Raw genomic sequence first — 24,211 nt, 5'->3', positions numbered from 1 at the left:
CACAGTTCTGGCTGAGGAAGGCCCAGACGCGTCACATCTTTGACAGGCCTGAGGCTTGCTGGTTGCAGTGGAGTTGTGAGGCTCCAGGTGAGCTCACCTTAGCTACCTGGGATGCCAGCTTTCAGGTTGAAAATCCCTTTGTCAGGCTGAGGAAGCACCTGCAGTTGGTGTGTGTGCTGTTCCTGGGTGGAAGGAATAGTAAAGAAGCTAGAGGCTGGCATGCAATGCAAGCAAGCAAGCCAGTCAGTGAAAATGGAAATGGAGGAGTCAGGGGATGAGAGAGACAGGCTGGGGTAGGGGGAAGGGGGATGCAGCAGATAAAAGTGGAGAGGTACCTGGGGAGTCAGATGTCCAGCAGGTTGTAGTGTGTCATAAATCCAACGTCTATATTGAGTCCATGAGTTTCAGTACCTATTATCTAGGAGGCTGATGAAGTGAAGTTCACAGGCGCAGCTGTGAAAAGTGGTTTGTAAATTCCCTTTGAGGATCAGGTCTGAGAGACTGAAGACGGAGTGGGTTTTTTTGTGAGAAATGTGCCCCCACAGGTAGTTGGGCATTCTTGTTTTTGATAATTCTGATGAGCAGTTTATGGGGGTACTGGAGATATGTTGGCAGGTTTTGTGTTTTGGGCTGTAGTAAGTTGGCTTCTGGTGATGAGGTTAGCGAGGTTCGGTGCTTGTTTGAATTTACAAACCACTTTTCACAGCCGGGCCTATGAACTTCACTTCATCAACCTCCTAGATACAGAAACTCATGGACTCAATATTGACATTGGATTTATGACATACTACTGTAGCATGAACTGAACTAATGTAGCCAATGTTAACATAAAGTGTAAGTAATGAAATGTAGCCATGTTAGTTCTGTCCTGTAATTTGAAAACTCCATTTTGTATCTTTCTGCTTGACATAAGTGAATGAACTCTGCATAGCCTTTATGTATGAGTGTGTGTAAAAGGGTGAATGGTGAGAGAATGAAGTAGAGACAGGAAAAGATTTAACTGTTTATGTAGGTAACAAGGCATCAAACGTAAGTTACCAGTCAGTAAACTAATTAATGAATGGCTGAAGAATCTCTTTCAGGCCTAGGGCACAAAGAAGATAACGAGGAGAAGGAATGCACCCATCCTACCAGATGGGCAGCAAGGACACTCCAAGGCTAAGATATCAACTTTGAAGACCAAACTGACCTCGGGCTGAGAAGCCGAAAACAAATGAAAAACAACCGCAAAACACAGAAGTTGGGTATGGAAAAACCCCAAAGCACTGAAACTAAGGATGCCAACCACTATAAAAGAGAAGTTGCTTGCACTGATTGGGGGGGGGGAATAGAGTCTTAAAAATTTTGAGGAAAATCTTTGCTATGTTACAGGGTGAGGGGAAATGCTATTTTTTGCATCTCTGGTCATACACACAAATTATGAGACCACTACAGGTAAATTTTAACAAAATGGTAGCAACATATTTTCCACTTTAGCTTCGCAATAGCATTACTGATGGTTGTTCAACAGTCAAACAATTTGATTGCTAGCTAGACAAGAGTAGCCAGCTCTAAAGGAACAGTAGCTATGAGGCACTATTCTGTGATCTCCTGCTAGCATGACAGAAGCCACAAGCTCAGTTTGCAGAAAAGTCAGATCTCTGGTGTTGACCTCTGGTGTTGCACCAAGACTATTTTGAATCTCATATTGTTATCATGGTGGCAGTTTAAAAAACCTTCAAGGAAGCGACCTTCATTCTGATGGTGACCTTGCTAGCCTACCAAATGCACAGTGCAACTTCTATTTAAAAAAAAAAAAAAAAGTGTTGTCTCCTTTGGTGGCTAATTAAGAAATGGCATTACTAGAGCACTGAAAGGGCCCTGGATGTTTGAACTGAAAGAAGTGGGAAGGAGAGTTGAAAAATATATAAAATCTCATTCAAGTCAAAACTCCAGACACTTGTACATGGACATTCACTATACAGCAAGGGAACAGCACAGGAAAATAAACAAGATTCACAACAACTTATAGGTGCCCCAACCAAAATGAACAGGAAACAAGTGAATTGCTGCTATTTTTGGTGTGCAACATTATAATTATAATGTTAGAGCATGTATTTATAGAATTTAGTGCAACCATTTTCATTTCTGTATTCTAGAATCTGGATGCGTTTTGGCTTAGAATGAAGGAATGATCATTGTTCCTCTTGTTAAAATAAACTAGTGAATAATAAATGCAAAAAAAAAAAGAAACGAGAAGGGATTGCATCTTGAGAAGTGTTTGCAAACCAGCCTATGTTGAGAATCCTATATAAACAAGGTATTGAATAAGTGGAATTTGTACTTGTTTGTCCAATTCAAAACAAATAATTGTTATCCCTGTTGTCCTGACAGCAATAAATAATTAAAATAAATAATGAACAAAATAGTGAGAGAAAAACTAGAAATGCCAACCGTTCACATAAGACTCATCTCTCTTTGCCAGATGTACAGTACTTTTGATATCTATTTATGCACCAACACCATATTATGTCTAGCAACCTTTATATAAATGGTTTGTTTTTTTTTAAACTCAAATTTAAATTCACCTATTTGAAACATGACCAAACAAAACAGGTTCTTGTGAGAAGAAGAGGCCTGACTTAATGTACTTGCTTTACCTGACTCACTGCATACTCATACAGTGAAGTGAGATGTAGCTTGATTTATTTCTTTCATTTCTCAGAGATTTTTGTCCAAAAGTAAGTCTTGCATGTATTCTTTAAAATTCATTTTAGCTGTCTGTCCAAAAATAGAACCAGGACCTCTTGCTCTCTACAGTTCATTCAACGCCTTTATTATCTTTTCCTCAATTCCACTGTCTAAAGCAAACTATTTTTCTAATTAGACTATTCATTGTTATAATATATACGTACTAGGGCTGTACGAAGCTTTGGGTGCTGATTCAATTCGGAGGAGATTCAGCCCAATTCAGTGGCCGAACCTCCAAATCCGAATAGAATCAGGGGACCAATAAAAAGGTCCAAATCGATTCAAAGCTGTCCGAATCTTCAAAAAAGATTCTGAGAGCTTTGATGATTCGGACAATCCCTGCCCGCTGCAGCCAGATTTGGAGCTGGCACGTAGGGGCAGGGGAGCGGGGGCTACAGAAGGGAGGACCCCTGCCAGGCCCCATCCCCTACCTGCTCCCCCAGCCCCACCATGGCTGCCAAATGCCTCCTGATTTTGTACCTTCCTGAAATTTGTGTACTTGGTTTAATCTCCAGACTTTCAGAGAAGCACAAAACATTACTTTATTACTGTTGGCTTGTTCTTCAATCCAATTATTTAGATTTATTCAAACTAGTTGTCATCCAAACTCTTTTTCCAGAGGTATCTCTCTTCTTACTCACTAGTTAAAAATAAGATTGTTGTGGGTGGAAAAGTTGGGGCTTGTGTTGCATAACAGATAGAACATGTCCATAACACACACACTTTGAACAACTACCAACAAAACATAAATGATGTATAAAATCAGCATGTTCAAAAAGAAATCAGAGAAAAGCAGACACAGTAATAAAAGATAATGAATGTCACACGAGGACATAAACGTACCTGTGGTAACTAACTCTGGTTCAAATAATTCTGTCTTCTAATCAACAAACTTTAGACCTGGATTTTTATAAGTGTATTATAAGATTCACCCAAAGAACCTTGTGTCCTCTTATAAGCATATGCATTATGAGATAAAGATGCATGATGCTGCAAAAAGTAACAGGACTATTATTTCTTCAACAGTTATAATATGGTGTCAATCTGTCTATAGGAAACTGAACTTACAATTACTCATTACAGCAGAAAAATCACAAAGTAAATATTTTGTGAACAGCATAATAATGCCAGAGTTCCAAATTTCATTTCCTCCATTGTTATCACCCATGAATTTCTGCAGGTGGCTAATTGCAAGTGCAATTTTTAATGTTGACAATACCTCTGCTCTGAGCAAAACATGCTCCATCCAACTGAATCTGTACCATAATCAAGTCCCAACTAGGCTACCCAACAGTGCTAGCCATAGTTGCACAAAGTTTATGCAAGTAAATTGACTATTTGATTTCCAATATAGGCCAGACCTTAAACATTCTATTTCCAAAAATTATTTGTAGCACCACACAGCACTTATTAGCAGTCTGGATGAAATGTTTCCTGTTCACATTTCAGAAGAACCAAGCCTGCTTGAAAGCACTTCTTACTCCAGTACAGCTGGCAAGGTTTAGTACAGCATTTCTCAGGCTGAGAGTCATGACTCAAAAGTGGGCTTTAAGAATATATGCAAGGGTCACAAACAAACTTTAAAAATGTATTCTCTTTTAAAGGAGAAAAACATGGGAAATTGGCTTTTCCCTTACATGCTGTCAGAGTTGCAGCCTGCAAGAGGTTGCTTGGGGCCCTCCGTGCCCCACATCCCGCCCTACACACACACCTCCTACCCCACACGCTGGGGGGCTGGGGCCTAGGGGCAGGGGGCAGCAGGTCAGGAGTGAAGAGAACTGGGTAGGGACTGGCTATCCATGCTTACAAATGGGTCCTGGCACAAAAATGTTCGAGAACCACAGGTTTACCATCTCTATTTTTCTGTACAGCTACTTGGACAGTGGTGTGTATCCATACTGTTGTGAGCAAAGCAAGTCCAACAAAACAAATCTGATATTTTAAATCTATCCACCATTTCCAAGTGACATAGCTTGGTAAGTGTTCTGGTGAAGTTCACACACAAAAAAAAAAACCAAAAAAAAAAACCTTCATGGTTTAGGCTCAGTGATGCATGAGGAAAACCATATAGCAAGATGTTTCACTGCACAGAATAAGTGAAAGAGGGAAGATCTGATGTATTTGCTTCAATGGCACAGTTAAGGATGCCAATCTACACAACTGTGCAGCTAGTGACTTGTAACTATGGTTTTCAACCTTTTTGATTCAAGACATCCCTGAGAAAATGCCAGCTCTTAGCTTTCACTTATTCTCCCATAGTCAAAAAAAAAGTAATAGAACTATTCTTCTGTTGCAAAAAAATCTCAGAAAGAAAAATAAAATCAGGAATCCATAATATCAAAAAATCCTATTTGAAATCTCTGGGTTTATACTGTGTATCACTGGTAAGTGTCTGGTATCCAGGTTGTAACCATACTGGTCTAGAGGCAAAAGGAACCCAAACTCATGATAGAGGCGATATCAGACCAACCAGATTTTTGCAAAAAATTGTTTACTTGCAGGCTTTCAGGCACAAGCACCCTTCTTTAGGCATAAGAGAAAAGATTATAAAAGTTCTCCTAGGTAAAAATGAAAATTTATATTTCATAGGAGAGTTGAAGGTGTAGTAAAATCTCCATTTTGGAACAGTTTATTTTACGCAGGTTAGGCTCAGAGAAAAGTTGGAATCGTCGGTTTACCTCAAAGTTGTTTGGTGGCAAGCAGGATGTAGTCATGTTTCCTTCTGGTTATCATGTTTCATATTTCACAGAAGGGTAAAAGGATGGCATGTTCTTTTGGGCAGGAATGTGTGTGGCCAGTGTCTGCATACCTAACAGTGCTAATACTGCATGGCACCCTACAACACCCTGGCTGAGAACCACTGGCTTATAAGAACTTCTCTACCCACTATTGGGGTGGTCCCTGATTATGATTCACACTTTAGTAACTATGTACTACATGAACACCAACTACATTTTTAGCCAACCATGCCTCTAACTAGTTATTGAAGAAGTAAAGTTCTTGTGTGAGCAGAGTGTAGTAAGAGGTTATGGTTCACCAAAACAGTACTAACACTTTTCTGAAAAGCACATGATACTTTAAAATAGTTCTGGGTAACAGATTTGGGGTTTTTAAGTACATCACACTGCGCTTAACTGCATGGCATAGTAATTGAAAAAAGTTTATGCATTTACCCACAATATGTTATCACCCAAAACAGCTCTGGTGCTGGCACTGCAACTACAAGCATGACTAGCCTCCCTCATTTTGTAGACTTCTAATAGGAGCCCCTTGATAACCGCTTCCCCTTCTACTATTCCTGGAGCAGTTAAAGGGAATACACCTAGTTACAAAGGAGATGGATGCGGTTACAGTTACTAAGCAGTTAACTGGAGTATAAAATTTAGTTACAAAGTAGACAGTGAGGCTGAAAGATGCCCTGCATTAAGTCAATTATACACTTAACAGGCCTGAGGGTAATGGGTGCTTCTTATTATTTTTGCAATTTGTACCAGGCAACAAACTGGGCCCGCCATAGCAAGAGGTGCAATTCCCCAGTATGCATAAGAGGAGTTCACCACTGTACCTCTATACAAAGCCTCTATTACCACTTCTCCATGTTAAGTAAGTTAGCTATAATGCAGGTTGGCCAACCACTGTGAGAAAGACTGGATCATATCAAGCAGCACAGACAACCCATGAACCAAACTAAGCTGTTGAATTAAACCTGTAATATGGTATAGGCAGACAAGGTTCTTTGGGTGAATCTGATATCTTTTATTAAACCAACTCAAATAGTTGGGGGGAAAAAATTTAAGCAAGCTTTTGGGTTCAAAACAGTACTTGCACTTGGCACAGCACCCTCACCAATAACGATCATGGCTTAGAAACCAGTGGCTGAATTCAAGTGAAGTATGATTGATAAAAATGGATGATTTTCCGACCTGCCTTTACAACCCTAACACACACAAGTTTCTGGATTTTGACTTTTCCCCTGTCCCCACTAACCACACTGGGTGCCAGTTTAACTGACAGCAGGTGATGCTCCCTGCTGGGTGCTGGAAACTGTCTGATATCCTTGTCGTTGTGCCGGGCTGTGAATCAGACCCTAAGTTTAAATCCAAAGCGGTGTCTCAAGTAACTAACTTCTCCTTTCTCCCCTCCCACCACCCTCTTTCCTAGGCTTCCCCTTTTCACCGACTCCTCCAGGCACACAGCCCCTTACACACCCCGCAGGGAGCTGCTGCCTCCTCCACCCCTCACCCCGGGGAGCGACCACGGGCCAGGAGGAGGGGGCTCCTGGCACCACAGGGGCTTTCGCCGGGAGGATTCATGCTGCGCACCCCGCCGGGCGATGCGAGAACGGAGGCGCGTGGCTCGTCTCAAAGCGACGGGTGCGGCCTGAGGCAAAGCCTGGGCCGTGGCGTCCGCCCCTCTCACCCCCGGGCCACCCCCGGGGGAGGCCCGAAGGGCCGCGCGAGCCCGTTACCACCCGCCGCTCACCCGGCCGGACCCCGGGAGGGGCGATGGGGGGGGCGGGGGCGGCCCCAGGCTAGACTTGGCCCCCGACCCAGGGACAGACGGGCGGGCCGGGGGAAAAGAAGATGGGGGGGGGGGGCGTCTCGAGGCGCGGAGGCTTCAAGGGCAACCCCCGCCCGCGGGCCCCGCTCTCACCTGCCGCCTGTCAGGCACCGGGACTGGGCGCGGGGCGGCAGCGGCGACACCAAGCGAACCCGGCTCCCGGCTGCCCGCGCGGCTCCTCAGCCCCTCCCGCGCCCCCGGCGCGAGCCGCCGCCAGGCCCCGCCCCCCAGCTCGTCACCCCGTGCGTTCCCGCCCACTCGGCATCTGCGCATGCGTCGGCGGCCGAACTTGCCCTGTGTCCTCATTGGACTCGGCAGAGACTGGCAGGAAGTTTGACTTTTCCCGCTCGCCGTACGGACGAGGGGCGGTTGGAGGGGACGGGGTTGCTCCTTCCTACCCCACGCGCAGGTACCGGCTTGTGCCCGAGGGCGGGGGAAGTGGGACAGCACCGTGACGTCAGCTCTGTCAGGACGCGGCGGGGCGGGGCTGTGCGCGCTGTAACGGCCGCCGGAGCGACCCCCTCTCCCGCCGCGTGCCTAGACGCCCCCCCGGCCCTTGCTGGTCCCCGGCTCCCGCCTTGCGCCGCTTCCGCCAGCCCGTCCGCGGGCCTTGGGCGCTGCGGGGCGCAGGGGTCGCTCACGGGCTCCCGCCCTGGGCAGCCGCGTCCCGGCGGCACCTGGGGCTTCCCTCGCTTTTCCCGGGCGGGGGGGCCGGCCGGCGCGGGGCTGTCGCCGGGTCCGCATCCGCGAGGGCGGCTCCCAGGGGAGCGCGGGGCAGGCTGGCTGTATGCCGAGGACCCGGGGCAGGGGGGAGAGTGCAGCGAGAAGGGAGCTGGGAGCTGTGGGTTATCTGGACTCGGCTGGGCTCTCGTGCCTGTACCCCGTCCCTGCTCCGGACCCAGCACGCGGCCCGGCTGGTGCTGCACTATGCCCCCCTGTGCCGCTTGGGGCCACATAGGTGCAGCCGCTCCGGCTCCTGTGCCCACAGGCCATGTGCTAGCCACTCGGGGTTGGGTAGGAGCTGTGCCCACCGCTCTAGCTGTGCCCGTGCTATGCAGCCTGAAGCAGTGTGCGGGAACACAGTGCAGCACCATGTTAGCAGCGCCCACACCCCTGCCAGACCCTGGCCTGGCAGAACCCAGATCACTTGCTGGGCTCCTGCCCCTGCTCCTGTCCCTATTCCCCCTGCACCCACTCTGCAACCAGTGGGTTGGCCAGAAGCTTGGCTAGGAGCTCAGCACCCCCTGCTTTGGAGCATGGGCTGGGCGCTGGGGGACAGGACAAGGCAGGCCCACCATGGAGAGGAGTTGCTGCTGCAGGCAGCTGGCATGAGGAAGGTAGAAGGACGAGAGGCACCGAAAGCCAGGGCAGCCGTGGGCCATATACAACTCGCCTTCAGAAGAGCAGCCAGGGGCTCGGTAAAATCATTTGGTGGGCCAGATCTAGCCCATGGACTTCGTTTTGCCCACCCCTGCTTTAGATGCTTATCACTCACTGAGAATAAATAAGGTAGTTTGGACCTTTTAGAGCTCTTGTTGAAGGTCCTCTAAAGCAGGGCTGTGCAAAATACAGCAAATATTTTTTGTAATAAAATTAAACTTTGTTATAGTACGTGTTTGACTTTTAGTATGAGATTTGTTTATTTCTGGTTCCAAAAGGAGTACTTCTGGGGGCAAAGGGAGGGTGCTTCCCAGGGTAAAGCTCAGGGATGCAGGGGAGGGGGTTTGGGGACTTCCCGTCCCAAGATGGCAACCAGGGCGTGGGATACCTGTCAAGGGGCTGGGCTACCCTTGCAGCCCTCCACAGCTCACCAAAACTCAGTAAGCGGCCCTCCACTGGCAATAATTGCCTGCCCCTGCTCTAAAGACTGATATAGAGGTCTCTGCTTTGGTTCATGTTTTAATCATTGAAAAAAATAGGGACTTGGTTTTAATTTTAAAAAATAGCAACTGAGGTTCAGGAGAAATGACTAGCAACTTGAGAGTGGGGCAATCCGACACAATTGCTTCCTGAAAACAGCGTCTTAAGTTGAAACGTTGCAACTCGGAACCGATTTTTCCCATAGGAAACAATGTTATAAATGGGGGATTAGTTCCTGAACCAAGGCCTGATACCCTGTTTTCACCAAAAATAACCCAGAATTTTGTACTCAATCAGTTATACCTATATTACGCATCTACATTAATGTATTTATATTGTAAATAGCAATCATATTGATTTGGAAGGACTTCTTTGAGGTGACTTTGCTGGACTATTTGAAGGGCTCTTGGTTGGACTTTCTGAAGGGTTCTTGGCTGCAGGTTTTACTGGAGTCTTCTCTGCTTTCTTAAAGAAAGTGTCCAAGGAAGTTTGGATGGATGTTCTCCAGGGAGATGGGTGACACAGCAACTTGGCTAGGAAGCTTGGCTAGGAGGCTGGGGGTTCGCTGTCATGGCATCACATCTGATCAAGTGTCGTAAAGTCAAAACTGACATTGCAAAGTTGAAACGGTGTCAATTTAGAAACGTTGTAACTCGAAACTTTGCAAGTTGAGGACTACCTGTACTGCCATATTTTAGTCCAGTCTGTATCCTGGCAAATACATGCACAAAATTTTATAATGCAGTCTGACAGAGAACACCCCACATCCTCTAGCAAAGCAGGGAAAACAAAGTATGAGTGAAAAGATGAGGTGGATCTACTTCTTTTAATATCATGGAGACCTCAAAGGGAAGAAACAGGCATTGGCTTTCACAGGACTAAAGTATTCTACCAACTTCAAATTTAAATAACTTTTAGTTATAGAAAGATAATGTTAAGCATGGGTAGAACAGAGGCAAAGTTAGACCTCAAAAGAGTGAACTATTAATTACCGCTAAACTTATTTCCCTGCTCCATTTGGGTTGTACCTGTTCTGCTGCTGAAAGTGTTGTTTTGGCATCTGATGTAAAAATATTTAACTACTTGTGTCTTAAGCAACATTGTATAGCATCTTAAATTATAAAAGTAGTAGGTGGTAGATTTTGTCTTGGGTTTATTCTGCTCTGGTAATTACATTCTACAAAACTACATTGCTACTGCAGTTACATGTGCTGTGTTTTTCACTTCCAGTACCCACTCAATGGCCTTGTTTTAAAAAAAAAAACAACAACCCTCAAGATGGTGAATGAGAGTGTACCCATTTTACAGAATAAAACCCCTATCGATCCCATACTGAACTGTATAATGTAGGGGTTTTGTTCCATTATCAGTTTGGTTCTCTTTATAACATAGCATCACTTTTGCTAAAATAAAAAATGTGGCTTAAATCATGTTGTAGAAAGATATTATTTGTATTGGAACCAGAGTAATTAGATGCAAGAACATGAGACCATCACCAAGGAGAAGAAAAGAACAAATGGCTTAAAAAACAAACTAAATGGGTATAGATTAACCACAAATAACTTTAGGCTGGAAATTCATAGAATATTCCTAGCTGCTAAAGCAGAGAGATTTTTTTGGAAGGACTTTCCAACAGGAATAGTGAGGACAAGAAACCCAGGTAGTTGTACGATAGAGCTTAAACCATTTATGAAAAATATTATATGACTTAGCTGCCAGTGATGGATGCAGGGACTGAACTTGAAGCCCCAGCAGGTCCCCTCTAGGCCTATGTAATTTCACTTCTTTTGCTTAAGTATTCTAATTCTGCAAATTGGTTATGACTCTTGCCTTCTTAAATAGATGGATTGAATACCTGTGGTTGCCTGGATTTACTGTCTTTTTTTCATGTATACGTTACACAGGTTAAAAAGTTTTTGTTCATATCAACACATGTATTCTACCAATTGCCCATACAGTTTTTTCGTTGCAGTTCACAATTGTCCGTGTTTGCGAAAATAATATACTACTTTGCACAGTCTGTAGCTTCCTTGAATTTTACGGGCTATGCTATCAGAAAAGCACTGATTCTCTGGCTTAGTCTTTCTTTAGAAAGACTCTTATTGAATACAAAAACAAAAAGTCATGTAGTCATGATGAAGTCTGCCTCATAATAAATGCAGTTTGTGTTGCTACAAACACATAGGCCTTTGAGCAGGAAGTAAGAGGATGTCCATTTTCATTATGGGGTTAACAGCCTTTTCTTTATGGTTCAATACCAGTCGTATTATTCTAGAAATAAAACCCTTAATCTTTGTTAGTGAATGAACAGTTCAGAGAAATGCTATTATTGTGGAGATACTACAGTACAAAGTATATGTTGTTTTTTATACCACTAAGCCAGGCTACAAGCAGGGAATAAAAGGCTTTATACTGAGATGCAATATTTGTGACAACTTTCATCAGCCAAATTCTCTGTTAAAATTCTTATCAGTTCCCATATCATAGGAAGGATGTTATCACCCTGGAAGTACAAGTAAACAAAGATTCTGACAGGTCTGAGAAATGGTCAAATTCTGTTCTTGAGTTCACACAACTTCTGTTTCCACTTAAGTCAGTGGGAATGTTGACCAGATCTGATTTTTGGCCCTAAATTATGAGCAGATTTTGGAGGAGTTACCTATGTTCATAGAAAGAAAGGATGCTTCAAAAGCTCTTAATATAAAATGTATGAATATTACCTACAGGCTGCTCTGGTTCTGTCAATTTCTATAAGATTAACTGTGTTAATGGATCAGTATTTGACTGAAATCTTCAAAGAAAAACATAGCTAATGTAGCAGCTGGTATTGATTCAGGTCAGATTCTGTAGTGTAGGGGTGTCAAACCCATGGCTTGTGAGAGGGATCTGACAAGCAACCAGAAATTGAGGGGCTTGGCCAGGGGAGAGGGCCTGCCACAGAATCCAAAGCCTTTGGGTCCTGGTGGACATGGCAGTCAGTGGCAGAAGGGTGAATGAGAGCAGATACAGTGTCAGTCACCTGCTGACTGCTTTGTCCATTGCCACCACTGCAGCCCTGTCCTCAGCCACCAGGCTTCACCATTGTGCCATGCTGGAGCCATCACTGAATGTCCTGTGCAGGAGCCAGAGCTGCCCCTACAGCACAGGAAACGGGCTCATGGCTGCAACTCCAGCTGCTGCTGTATGCCCCAGGCAGAGCTGGTCTGGCCAATTTGTATTGGAACCTGCTTCATACTCCAAGCCAGACTGGCCCACAAGGAGCTTCACAGTCCAAGTGTGGCCCAGGGCACAAAGTGAGTTTGTAATCTCTGTCCTTGTACAGTATCAAGCACATATGCAGGCATAGTGGTAGGGAGTACCACTGGCATACTCTGCTTCATACTCCAAGCCAGACTGGCCCACAAGGAGCTTCACAGTCCAAGTCTGGCCCAGGGCACAAAGTGAGTTTGAAATCTCTGTCCTTGTACAGTATCAACCACATATGCAGGCATAGTGGTAGGGAGTACCATAGGCAAGATAGAAGCTATCCTTCAGATGGTCTGCAGCAGGGGTGTCAAAGATGAGGCCTGCCACAGAGCCATGTTACCCAGCCCACAGTGCTGCCTGTGAGTTGCAAACCAGTGTGTCACATGCAGCATACGCAGGCCCTAGCCCAATATACTACACACAGCAAGCAAGCTCATCTGGCAAAGATTGCATGTGGCACAGGGCCAGTCTGGGGCATCCAGCACCTGTGCTGGACCAACCCTTCATGCTGGATCCATGACTGGTCTGGATTAGGCCCACAGACTAGCTACTCATGCCAAATCCAGCATGCAGGGCCAGTCTGGCACCGGTGCCCTATACAACACACCCCCTGAATGAGCTGTGCACCATGTGGGGCTGGGGCCACCATGTACTGAACATGGGGACAGTCTGGTGCACACACCAGACCAACCCTTCGTGCTGAATCTGGGGTCAGTCCAGGTCAGGCCGATGGACTAACCCCATGTGCTAGATCTGGTGTGAAGGGCTGGTCTGATGCAAGCTCCACATGCAGTGCTCACCTCAGACTGGTCCCATGTGCTGTGCGTAATGTGTGCCTTAAACCAGCCCCATCCACCATAACTAGTGCACTCCCTGGTTCGGCCCCAGGTGTTGCATGCTGTACACAGGGCTGGGGCCAGTATGTGCTATATCCAGTGCAGGGTCTGGAGCCAGCATGAATATTATAAGCAGCATGTGGGTTAGTTCAGGACGTGTGCTACATGCAGCACCCGTGCTACATGCAGCACCCATGCTGCATCAGCCCTGTAGGGGGCAGCATGGTCCCTATCCAACCTACCAACCAGCTCATTTTCCTCATCCCATCCATAGGGCCAGATGAGTTTTACATCCCTGGTCTGTAGAAATGTAGAGTACCACCTATTCTGGTTGAAAACAAGTCTCAGGGGTTTTCTGACTGATGCAAATCCTATCCTGAAATACTAATTATAGTCAAATTGAGAGTTACATTGTATCTAAATTCCCTTTGTACTTTTAATCTGATACTATATTTCCACCATTTGTCTTAAACTGTTGTTCAGTACTGCTTCGTTTAACACTTGCCACCTTGCACTGCAAAGTTGGCAGCATTTCAGTAGTGGATGAAGCAGTCTGCATATATTGTTTATATTGGGGAAGGAGTTGTAAAATGGTATGGGATCCTTTAGGAGGAAATACCCTTTATAATTGTCCTGGTTTCCTTTCCTTAGATAAATAGGAGTCTTGGGCAAAAGTATGCTAGATTATCTCCAGATAAGTTACTTTTTTTGCCTATGTGCATGACCATTTTGCTCTGGGTGGCCTTTGTGGAATGAAAGCTATTGAAAGAATGCAAAATATTTTTGCTCAGCAAACCACAGCTCCAGTCTTAAAGAAACTTCTTATTACATAGTAAAGAAATGCTGAGGTGGGGGGGAAGCATCGTGAATGGCAAAGCCATTTTCCATGTATATATTTAGTGAATATGTATCTTTGACTATAGCTTCCTACAAATGTGATGTTAATTTTGAACAGTGAAACAGAATCACAGACTTGTGAACAGACAGAACAGAAAATAAAGGCTGTGGAACTCACTGCCACAATAGATAAGAATGCCTACATACCTAAATTCTCTTAGAATAATATAGAAATATAAATATGTTCTATTTGGTCTTCCCAAAACAAGTACTTTCTCAAAAAAAAAAAATTACAAGCAATTTAAATAGGTTATAAAGAGAACTTTCTATGGTATTAAATTACTACAATAGCAGGCATGAAGAAGAATCTAAATGTGTCATTGGCTATAGAATTTTTACTAAATTGGGATAGCATGAGTCCTGATGTTTTTGAAGCACAATGCACAACCTTTTATTTGTGCAGTCTTGTTTCACAGTGAAGAGATAAAACTGTCTTGGGAGCATTATGGGGCTACACTGAAAAGAAATTCCCTGTGAAAAAATGAAAACTATCATAATCAAGTGAAACAAGTATTGGAGCAATGTCCTTAGATGATAAATTCTGCTTTTATTACCTTGTCTATTGCCTGAAGTGTCCACATGTATCAAGTTAAAGAGTACAATAAAGAAGCAGAGGCATATAGATTTGATTAACACAGTTGATGTCATAGTTGGAAAATGCAGGGGGGTGGTTTAATGCTGCTTGATGAGTTAGGCAATTTCCCAGTACTGGACATGCACAAACTGATTCCCATGCCCTATTTGGAACTCACTCAAAAGCAGGATCTCATTTGGAATTTAAACTACCAACAATGGGCCACATTATATAGAAGGGTCAAAGGATACAATGCTTCTTTTAACATTTTTTCCCTTACAAAATATCACTTTTTTTTCTTTTTAGAAACTGGGGAATTAGTGACAGAGTTGGTTAAGTATACCTGCCACATTCATCCAGACCCTGCCTACCTATGCACTTTGTTATTAAATAACTAGATTGTGTCTTTGTACGCCTGAAGCAGAAGTTCTCAAACCTTTGTCAGTTGCATCTCCACTTACAGACAATTTCATGTGTGTAATAACAACATTACGTGCCAATTATGGAATTTTCTGTGTTTTAGCTGCTCTGCAGTAGCTGCCCCCAAGTCTGCAAATATCCCAATGGAATATAAGTTGGGGCAATTTTCCCTTGAATGAAAAAGGCTAAGTTGCTCTGCTTTAGATTTCACTTACCATGGGATCCCATTTAGAGCATGAATAGGAATTATCCATTTAATAGTATGCAAAGATGAGAATTGCTCTGTTATCTGTTCTTTGTTACTTTGTAGTCAAAAAAGAACAAAAATTAAGAGCTGGTATTTTTCTAGGGGTGCCTTGAATCTAAGACAGTTGGGAACCACTATCCTAGAGAAACTAAGGCCTCATGCTCGACCTTGTACAAACACAACAGAAAGATTGTCCCCACTCTAAACAATTCACCTGTGTCATTTTGGCTCTTCTGCATCAGTTTTCTATCTTGGCTAAAAAAAACTGCATCTCCCTGTAGCGGGTATTGATTCACTACCAGCTCAGGGGAAAGAGTGCCATCTGCTGAATTACCAGCAAAAAATCAATAGCAGTTCAGTGTTCCATGTGGTGTCCAACTCTGCTTCATTTGTGAAATGGGATAATATAGCTTCAAGCAATGTGATCTCAGGCAAAATTAATAAACGCCACTAGTCTAAAATGAATACTAACCATCAAGCTCATGCCTCTGGGTTAGCTACAACTTTTGAATCCTATTACTTTTGCTTGCCAGATCTCAAATATAATATGAATCTTGGAGGAGAAGGGTTTAAAAGAGGATAGCAAGATATGGGTTTTTGGGGGTTTTTTTTAATTCTCTCACTTGTATTAGTAAGCTGCTGTACTCAGTTATATCCAGAAAAGCTTTATTTCTCATTTTTTGCACTATTGGTTTAGAATCTTATATTTTTCATCTTGTGCAATGCAAGAATGAACACTTATCTCACCTTTTCTGGTCTCTTTGATTCTTATGTAATACCTGCATGCCATTGTTTTTAAATAAATATTTCCATGCAGTATTAAAATGTATTTTCAGTGATTTAAAACTATTAATAATATTATAAATAAAAAGAATACAAGACAGGCGTGATAAGCCCCCAAAAGCCTATTAACTCTTTCCTGACTTATGTCTAGTTTGTGCACACTGTCACACTAGTGACTCAGAAACAAATATTTCACACAACTCAGCTGAACTTGTATCTCCTTAGAGATACTATGACAAAAGTCCAGGTGTATCTCATGCCAATCAATTTTTTTTTTCTTTTAGGTAAGAGAGAGAATTTTCAGTTGGCATCATTGAAAGAAAACAGTCAGGGCCCTAAAATGAAGAACTCTGCATATGTTAAAAAAATAACAGGATCCCTTGACTAGAACCAACAGCAACAAACCCTTAAGTAGCACTGTGTGTCACGATGCATTCTTTCTGTGGTTCATTTTTACAATGAAACCAAAATGAATGAGACTTAGAGCATCTACAACTTCCTCAAATGTTACATGTTTTGGTAGGATCAAAGTTAAAAGAGGAGTTATAATAATTCAAGTCAAATGCCCAGATAACCTAGAACTATCTAAAGGAACACCTCTTACATATGTATGGCGGGGGGTGGTATTCTAAGCATTGTCTGAAAAATGTCCTGTGTTTCTGCCTGAGATTACACTGGTATCCTTGATTCCCTGCTGGATGGAAAAAAGATGATGGAATTCTTGTTAACACCTATCAGTACCTGCATAAATTTAAATTACTTTTCTTAAACTTAATCTACAATATCTTGCATTGTACATACTGGTTTGTTTTGCTGTTGGGATGCAGTAAGAGGAAGAACAAATCACATCTGAATTCCTACTGGTGCTGTGATTTGGTTTTTCAATTGAATAGCATATATGGGTTTGATATTCGGCACATCCCTAATGAGGGAATTTTCTTCTACACATGTGGAGGGGAATGTGCTACCAACTGGGACTTTCCGGTTCCCCATTGTAGAAGTCTTCAGTGGGGTTATTGGTTCTATTGCTTTGTGTCTAATGTTAACTTTTTTTCCCCCTCCCATTTATAAGGATGTCTGGAAGTCAAAATTCAGGCAGTGGAAGCCACGTCAGCAAGAGAAGTCCCAGCAATGCCAGCTCCACGGTGTACTTTGGACAGGTCAGTCACTCTCCACCTAGATTAGTCATCTTCCAGCCCACCTGTAATAATTTCATTTCCATTACATTTTCTCCCAGTGATAACAGAACTACATACTTCCTTAACAAAGCTAGTTTTATTTGGACTGTACAGATAAAGCCTTTGATTTTGATAATTAAAGAGCAAGAAGTATGCATCAGCCTCACTTATTTATATGAATTCTCTCTACCAGTTCAGAGAAGACTGCTGCCTTCCCTCAACCATTAGAACAAACCAAATTATATACAGATTAAGTTTATTATTCAAAATAAGTGATGAATTCTTTTCCCCATGCCATCTGTATGCAGTGAGCAAATGAACAGGATACATAAGTGCCCTGTTCCCCCTTTTTCCTAATGTTACAGATTTATGTATTGGTGCCAGACAAAGAAATGGGCAAAGTTAAATGATACACTATACTGAAATATAAATTAGAATTAAAACCTATATTAAAGAGAGTTAAAGTTATTAAAGTTTCTAGTAAACAGTGTACAATTTAAAATGATTCCTTTAGCAGAAAGAATAAGTACAGGATACAGGTCCCTCAATCTCTCCAGTTTAAAAAACCAGACAAATTTTGTCTGGCTAAGGAATGGATAGGACTACTTTTGGAGAAGTCCATTTCTTTCCTTCATTAGGCAGAAGAGAGCCTCATCCAGGAGCTAAAATGTCCCACACATTCCTGTATCAATAAAAATTAGGAACTCAGGTTTTCTGCTGTTAAACCTCTCGGGGTTCACAGATGTAGGTCTGCCTGCTTCTTTGCAGAGTGGACATAGAGCTTAAGTAACATTTTTGTCTCGGCAGTAAGCAGAAGTAATGCCTAACTGACTGTCTTATGTAAGGCAAAATGCCAGAATAATGCATGCAGTTCCTGGGGCAAAATTAATTCCTCCCTGAGCTTTTTCCCTACCAATTACATCCTGAAGTATGAGTATGGATTACTTACCTTCTCTTGGAAGACAGCAAAACAAAAATGGCATTATGTAGGAGTGAGGAAATATAATAAAGAAACTAAATTTATCACATTCTGCTATGTTTCTATTCAAGTACCAGTACACAGCAGATGAATACCAGGCCATCCAGAATGCTCTGCGTCAAAGACTTGGTCCAGAGTACATCAGCAGCAGGCAGGCTGGAGGTGGACAGAAGGTATGGATGAGTGTGTGTACGAAAACATTATTTAATTTTTAGTGGGGGAGAAATTCTCCACTATGAAAAGCTTATAAAAGTACTTTGGGACAAAAAGTGTTTGGTCCTCCATAGTCATTGCATTTAGAGAAATAAGTGCAGGCATATGATCTTATAAATTCCAGCTTTAGCTCAGTCATAGTTTCATAGTTGGTAGGGTCGGAAGGGACCTGAGCAGATCATCAAGTCCGACCCCCTGCCATGGCAGGAAAGAATGCTGGGGTCAAACGACCCTGGCAATGTGTCTGTCTAGCCTCCTTTTAAAGACCCCCAAGGTAGGAGCCAGCACCACTTCCCTTGGAAGTTGGTTCCAGATCCTAGCCGTCCTGACTGTGAAGTAGCGCCTCCTGATATCTAGGTTGAATCTACTCTCCGTCAATTTATCGCCGTTATTCCTTGTTACTCCCAGTAGTGCTCAGGGGAACAGGGACTCTCCCATTGCCTACTGATCTCCCTTGGCCAGCTTATAGATGGCCACCAGATCCCCCCTCAGCCTTTTCTTGTGGAGGCTAAACAGGTTCAGGTCTCCTAGCCTTTTCTCATAGGGCCTGCCCTGCTGCCCCTGATCATGCGAGTGGCCCTCCTCTGGACCCTCTCTATGTTGTCCACATCCCTCCTGAAGTGCAGCGCCCAGAACTGGACACAGTACTCCAACTATGGCCTGACCAATGTCTTATAGAGGGGGAGGATCACCTCCTTGGACCTGCTCGTGATGCATTTGTGGATGCATGACAAGGTGCAGTTAGCCTTCCTGACTGCATCCCCATATTGGCAGTCCATGTTCATCTTGGAGTCTATAATGACACCAAGATCCTTTTCTGCCTCTGTGCTGACGAGAAGGGAGTTCCCCAGCCTGTAGGTATGCTGCTGGTTCTTCCTCCCCAGGTGCAGTACCCTGCACTTGTCAGTATTGAATCCCATCTTATTCTCATCCGCCCACCCCTGTAACCTGTCCAGATCCAATTGCAGCCTGTCCCTCTCCTCCATTTCTCCCCACATCTTAGCGTCATCCGCAAATTTGAACAGGGTGCTTTCCACCCCCTCGTCCAAGTCACTGATGAAGATGTTGAACAGTGCAGGCCTGAGGACCGAGCCCTGGGGGACCCCACTGCCCACATCCCTCCAGGTCGAAAATGACCCGTCCACCACCACTCTCTGGGTGCAGCCCTCCAAGCCAATTGGTGACCCATCTGACTGTGTAGGCATCAACACCACAATCTCCAAATTTTTTAACAAGAATGGGGTGAGAGACAGTGTTGAAGGCCTTCCTAAAATCCAGAAAGACTACGTCCACAGCAACACCTGTGTCCAAGGATTTTGTGACCTGGTCATAGAAGGCCACCAGGTTGGTCTGACAGGACCTGCCTCTAATGAACCCATGTTGGTTGCCCCTAAGTATACACTCCCCTGCTTGCCTCTCGCAGATGTGCACCTGGATAATTTTCTCAAAGAGCTTCCCCAGGACTGAGGTAAGACTAACAGGCCTATAATTTCCTGGGTCTTTCTTCCTCCCTTTTTTGAAAATGGGGCCCACATTGGCCCTTTTCCAGTCCTCTGGCACCTCAGTCACTTAGTCCTTGACATTTTGGACAGATCCCTTATTTGGTGTCTCAGTCTCCTTATTCTTAAATGGGAGAGTTATCAGTTACGTTATTGTTCAGTACATAGAATACACAAGGCTTCACAACACACAAATGCTAGATGCTGTTTATTTTTTTCCCTTTGAGTCTATTAAATCTATTGTAGTTGTGTCAGTAGCAGATTTGTTCTGTTCCCTTTTCATTCAAGGAATCAGAATCTTACCTGAAATCAGGAGAGCATCTCCATGCAGGGCAGCTGTGACCTTTACATTAATTTCTGAATTCATTCTTCTTTCAGGTTTGTTACATCGAGGGTCACAGGGTCGTCAGTCTGGCCAATGAGATGTTTGGCTTCAATGGCTGGGCTCATTCAGTCACTCAGCAGAATGTCGGTAAATATCTTCTCCTGCGGTTAGAAAATTTGCATTCCCACTGTTTCATACTGAAGGTGTGAAGTGATAGACTGTGGGTTCATCCTTCTGAAATCTGACTACTTGAAACTGTGGGAGGCATACTTTTAATATGACTCTCTCTGTAAAAGCAGCAGATGGAGTTTTCCGGTTCCTTGACAGTTGGGAAGAGATAGCAAAATGGGGCAGTGGTGGAATGTCTGTGTTTTAGCACCTGTCTTAGTATAAAGAAAACCTAAGTTTATACTTGCAGGCCCAGATTTGAGTAATCCTATTCCTAAATTATCCATCTGTGTGCTGATGACTAGGCCCAAAGGAGTTGCAACTGGATTTTTGCCTGTTCAACCACCAGTAGACCTCAGCAACATTCATGTCTGCCTACAGCTGCTCCCCTAAAAGACAGACATACCAGCTTTTGCCCCCTCCATCTCTTCAGCAATGAAGTCTTTCTAACAAGCACTTTGGTTTCACAAACATCCTGTCCTAAGAGTCTTTGGCTACTTTTATGTATCCCCACACTCAGGTGCACAAGCTCAGAACATTTTGTATAGCTACGTGTTTGTGCTAGACATACTGCCTCTTCACTGCCAGGCATCAAGTAGGAGAGCACAGTACTGATTGCTCTAAGTTCTTTCCAGTCATTGTAAGCTCTGTGAGTTGGTATGCTGAAGCATCCCCCATACTTTCTTCACTTTGCTCTCCTTTGGTTGAATTAGGGTGGTCTTTTGTTTCAGTTAAGTTTTCACTGCTTTCTTAATATTTAGGAAGTACTATTGCTTCTCTGTAGGGGTATGAATCTACTGGCCACAACCCATTTATTCTGAGGCTGTGGCCAGCACTCTATTTCTTATTCAGGCCCAGTTATTTCTCCCCCTCTCTTAGCTTCTGTTGTAATTGTTGCAGGTAAAAAGATGAGTTTCAGTTTATGTGCACCGTGCATTGTTACCAGGATGACCCTGAACAATGCTTTCAGGTGCCTGTCTGAAGGGCCACATCCAAATTGTGTGTGGTCTGTGCCTCAGTTTCACCCTTTAGGGTAGAGAAGAGAAGCAATCTCAGATTCTTTATGCTATTAAAAAACTATTGAGATCCATTCAACACATTCTACACTGAGACTCAGCTTGGTTCAAATTGAGCAGTTTTTAACACTGACATTGTATCTTCTTAAGTCTGGTGCAAGAATTATGTTCAGGAGCTCCTAAACCAGGTGTCTTAGTGCAATTGTGCTGACTCCCTCAGTAACAAGGTCTGTTCAGGAAGCCCAGAGTTGTGTCCCTGTGTTTCAAAGATCTGAGAAGCATGCTGCCAGATCGCTCTCAGACTAGTAGAGCTTTTACACCTAAGGAGGTTAACACAATGCCAGGTAAGTCCATCTTAGCTGGAATTGGCAAGATATAGAAATAGAGTAGAAGCCTGTGATGCAGGTAATGCCTCAGCTCTTCTACTTTCTTTCTCTGCAGGGAACTGTAGTGTTGAAACAGACTGATACAAACATTTCTTAAACTTAATAGGTCCCAGCAAGAGACAAGGGGAAGGACAGTTATTTACCCTAACAATGGCTATGTGAACAGTCACTCAAAGATGCACTCCAAATTCTATTGTGGACCCCAAACCCAGGAAATTGGATTTTTTTTTTTTTTTTGGCCAAAGTCTATCAAGGCTGAACTTGCATCTTTGGTTTTCCCATGATATCCACCCAAACACAAAGGGTAGGGTGGGCCCTTCACTAATACAGAATCACATGGGGTTAAAACTCTGACGTAGCAGGAAAGAAAAGTAGATCAAGGAATCTGTGTGAAAATAAATATTGAAGAACCATTGTTCTTCTAGGGTAAATAATTATTCGTTGTTCAAGTAATTGTCCAAATAGATTCTGCTTTTGGAGAATATGTCTACACAGTATGTCACCCCTGAAGAAGAGGCAAATACACTCCGCAATGCCAAGCAGACAGCTCTCAGCTCTAAAACAGGGGTGCCCCTCATACTTTGTACATTTTGCAAATGTGTTGCCCCTCGCACTTTTATGAATAAGTTTCCTCTTACTGGTTTTTAATTTCTTGCTTCCCACAAAGCTGAATGTGTCAGAAGTTTCACCCCATGTCATGTTGTTCGGATAACTGTATTAACAGTATCTCCTTTTCAATCTTCCAGATTTTGTTGACCTGAACAATGGCAGATTCTATGTGGGGGTCTGTGCATTTGTTAAAGTTCAACTTAAGGCAAGTTGATGAATTTTTATTTGCTGCATCTATTGCTGATCTTATAGTTGCCTAGAGCCATGATTGACGATATAGTCATAAGGATGAAACTAGATTGTAATACACTAAGTTACTGGGGGTCCCTGGAAAGCTACGCCTACTATAAAATACCAATCCACTCTACTCTGAATTCACATGGGATGTCAAGACTTATAATCAATTGTACATGAAAGCAAAAACTGGCACACAGAGACATAAGTTTGTAGGACTACAAGCGAGCCTATTCAGTATTTTTAATTCATGCCATAGGATGGGTCATACCACGAAGATGTGGGATATGGAGTGAGTGAGGGCCTGAAGTCTAAGGCCTTGTCTCTAGAGAAGGCAAGAAAGGAAGCAGTGACAGATGGACTGAAGAGGGCACTCAGGTAAGTGGGTATCAGTGTGCACTGCTATAACTTGCACACATTGGAGGTGATGTAAGAATAAGATGATAAATTCTTAGTCATGGTGCGCTCTCTTATCCCATAGGTGCTTTGGAAATGTGCTTGGGAACTGCATCTTGGACAAAGACTACCTGCAAGCAGTGAATAAACTTCCTCGTCAGGTGCGGTAGGTGGAATTTTGGAGAAGAGAAAAGCGGAATAATTGAGGTTGTAAGGAGCCTCTAGTTGGTCTTTGGTCCAGTGAAGTTAGTGAAAGGAATTGAAACAATTATGCTTAAACTATCCTTGATGGCTGATTGTGTGGTTTCATCTCTGTCTCCAGTGATGATTCCACAGCCTACCTAGGCTGCTTATTAGATAATCTGAATTGTGCTCTATATGTAGCTGCTGGATTGAGGACCAAGTCTGGGAGGGCAACACTCCTTTCTCTGACCAAAGTAGTTGACACACGTTCTTACTATCCTAAGACGCATTGTTTGCCAGTCACCTGCTTTGGGATCCCACACTAATGCAGATTCAAAGAAAAGAAAAATTGCTCACTGCATGATAACAATGATAATGTGGTCAGCATGGATCCAACAACCCACCCACAGTCTCATTTTCACAGTCCTCACCTACCATAGGCTTCAAATTGAGAGGGAACTGAAACACAGTCATAGCAAATCCACCCCTTATAACCTAAGTGCATGAGGAGAAGCAGGGTGTACATGCAACCCTGATGGACACTGCTATTCAAAAGATCCTAATCTTGTAGTCAGTGCAGATACCGCCCTAGGTACACATGTATTCAGCATCTCAGACCACTGTGGTTACTGTAGTGTGCACAATATTTTCTCCTTTTCAAAGCAATCAAAAGCTCTACTTCAGGGTTGTCAAATATATGGCCTACAGGCTGGATCCAGTTTGCAAAGTCACTCTAGCTGGCCAACAGGCTACCAGTGGGTCACTTGAAGCTTGGGCAGTGTGGTCTGCTGCAGAATTCAGGGCCTTTTGGCCCCACTGGCCACAGCTATCAGCAGTGAGCTTGGTTCAATGTCACCACCAACTCTGTACCA

The 24,211-nt window shown here is 43.6% G+C and overlaps 2 protein-coding genes across 12 annotated transcripts in view; one reads left to right on the top strand and one right to left on the bottom strand.

The window, feature by feature from the left end:
- Positions 1–7,495, bottom strand: part of ERC1 (ELKS/RAB6-interacting/CAST family member 1) — a 490,045-nt gene extending 482,550 nt beyond the window's left edge. For 4 of the 9 annotated variants that reach the window (XM_059726508.1, XM_006258283.4, XM_059726509.1 and 1 more), the window contains exon 1: positions 7,384–7,493. The gene's annotated coding sequence lies outside the window, so the exon portion shown is untranslated. Of the gene's footprint in view, positions 1–7,383 lie in introns of all 9 variants that reach the window. The other 5 variants (XM_059726510.1, XM_059726512.1, XM_059726507.1 and 2 more) reach the window with 3 other exon arrangements.
- Positions 7,496–7,564: 69 nt separating this feature from the next.
- The window catches only part of RAD52 (RAD52 homolog, DNA repair protein), a 30,748-nt gene continuing 14,101 nt past the window's right edge, over positions 7,565–24,211 (top strand). For all 3 annotated transcript variants that reach the window (XM_019489385.2, XM_014609154.3, XM_019489384.2), the window contains exons 1-7: positions 7,565–7,699; positions 17,226–17,313; positions 18,382–18,483; positions 20,401–20,494; positions 22,664–22,731; positions 23,020–23,138; positions 23,242–23,317. In XM_019489385.2, the coding sequence (XP_019344930.1) occupies positions 17,227–17,313; positions 18,382–18,483; positions 20,401–20,494; positions 22,664–22,731; positions 23,020–23,138; positions 23,242–23,317 (546 nt within the window). In that variant the 5' untranslated portion in view covers positions 7,565–7,699; position 17,226. The remainder of the gene's footprint in view (positions 7,700–17,225; positions 17,314–18,381; positions 18,484–20,400; positions 20,495–22,663; positions 22,732–23,019; positions 23,139–23,241; positions 23,318–24,211) is intronic.

Source organism: Alligator mississippiensis, chromosome 4, assembly GCF_030867095.1.
Source record: "Alligator mississippiensis isolate rAllMis1 chromosome 4, rAllMis1, whole genome shotgun sequence".
In the NCBI taxonomy this organism is placed as follows: Eukaryota; Metazoa; Chordata; order Crocodylia; family Alligatoridae; genus Alligator; species Alligator mississippiensis.
This window is presented reverse-complemented; position numbering and strand designations above follow the sequence as displayed.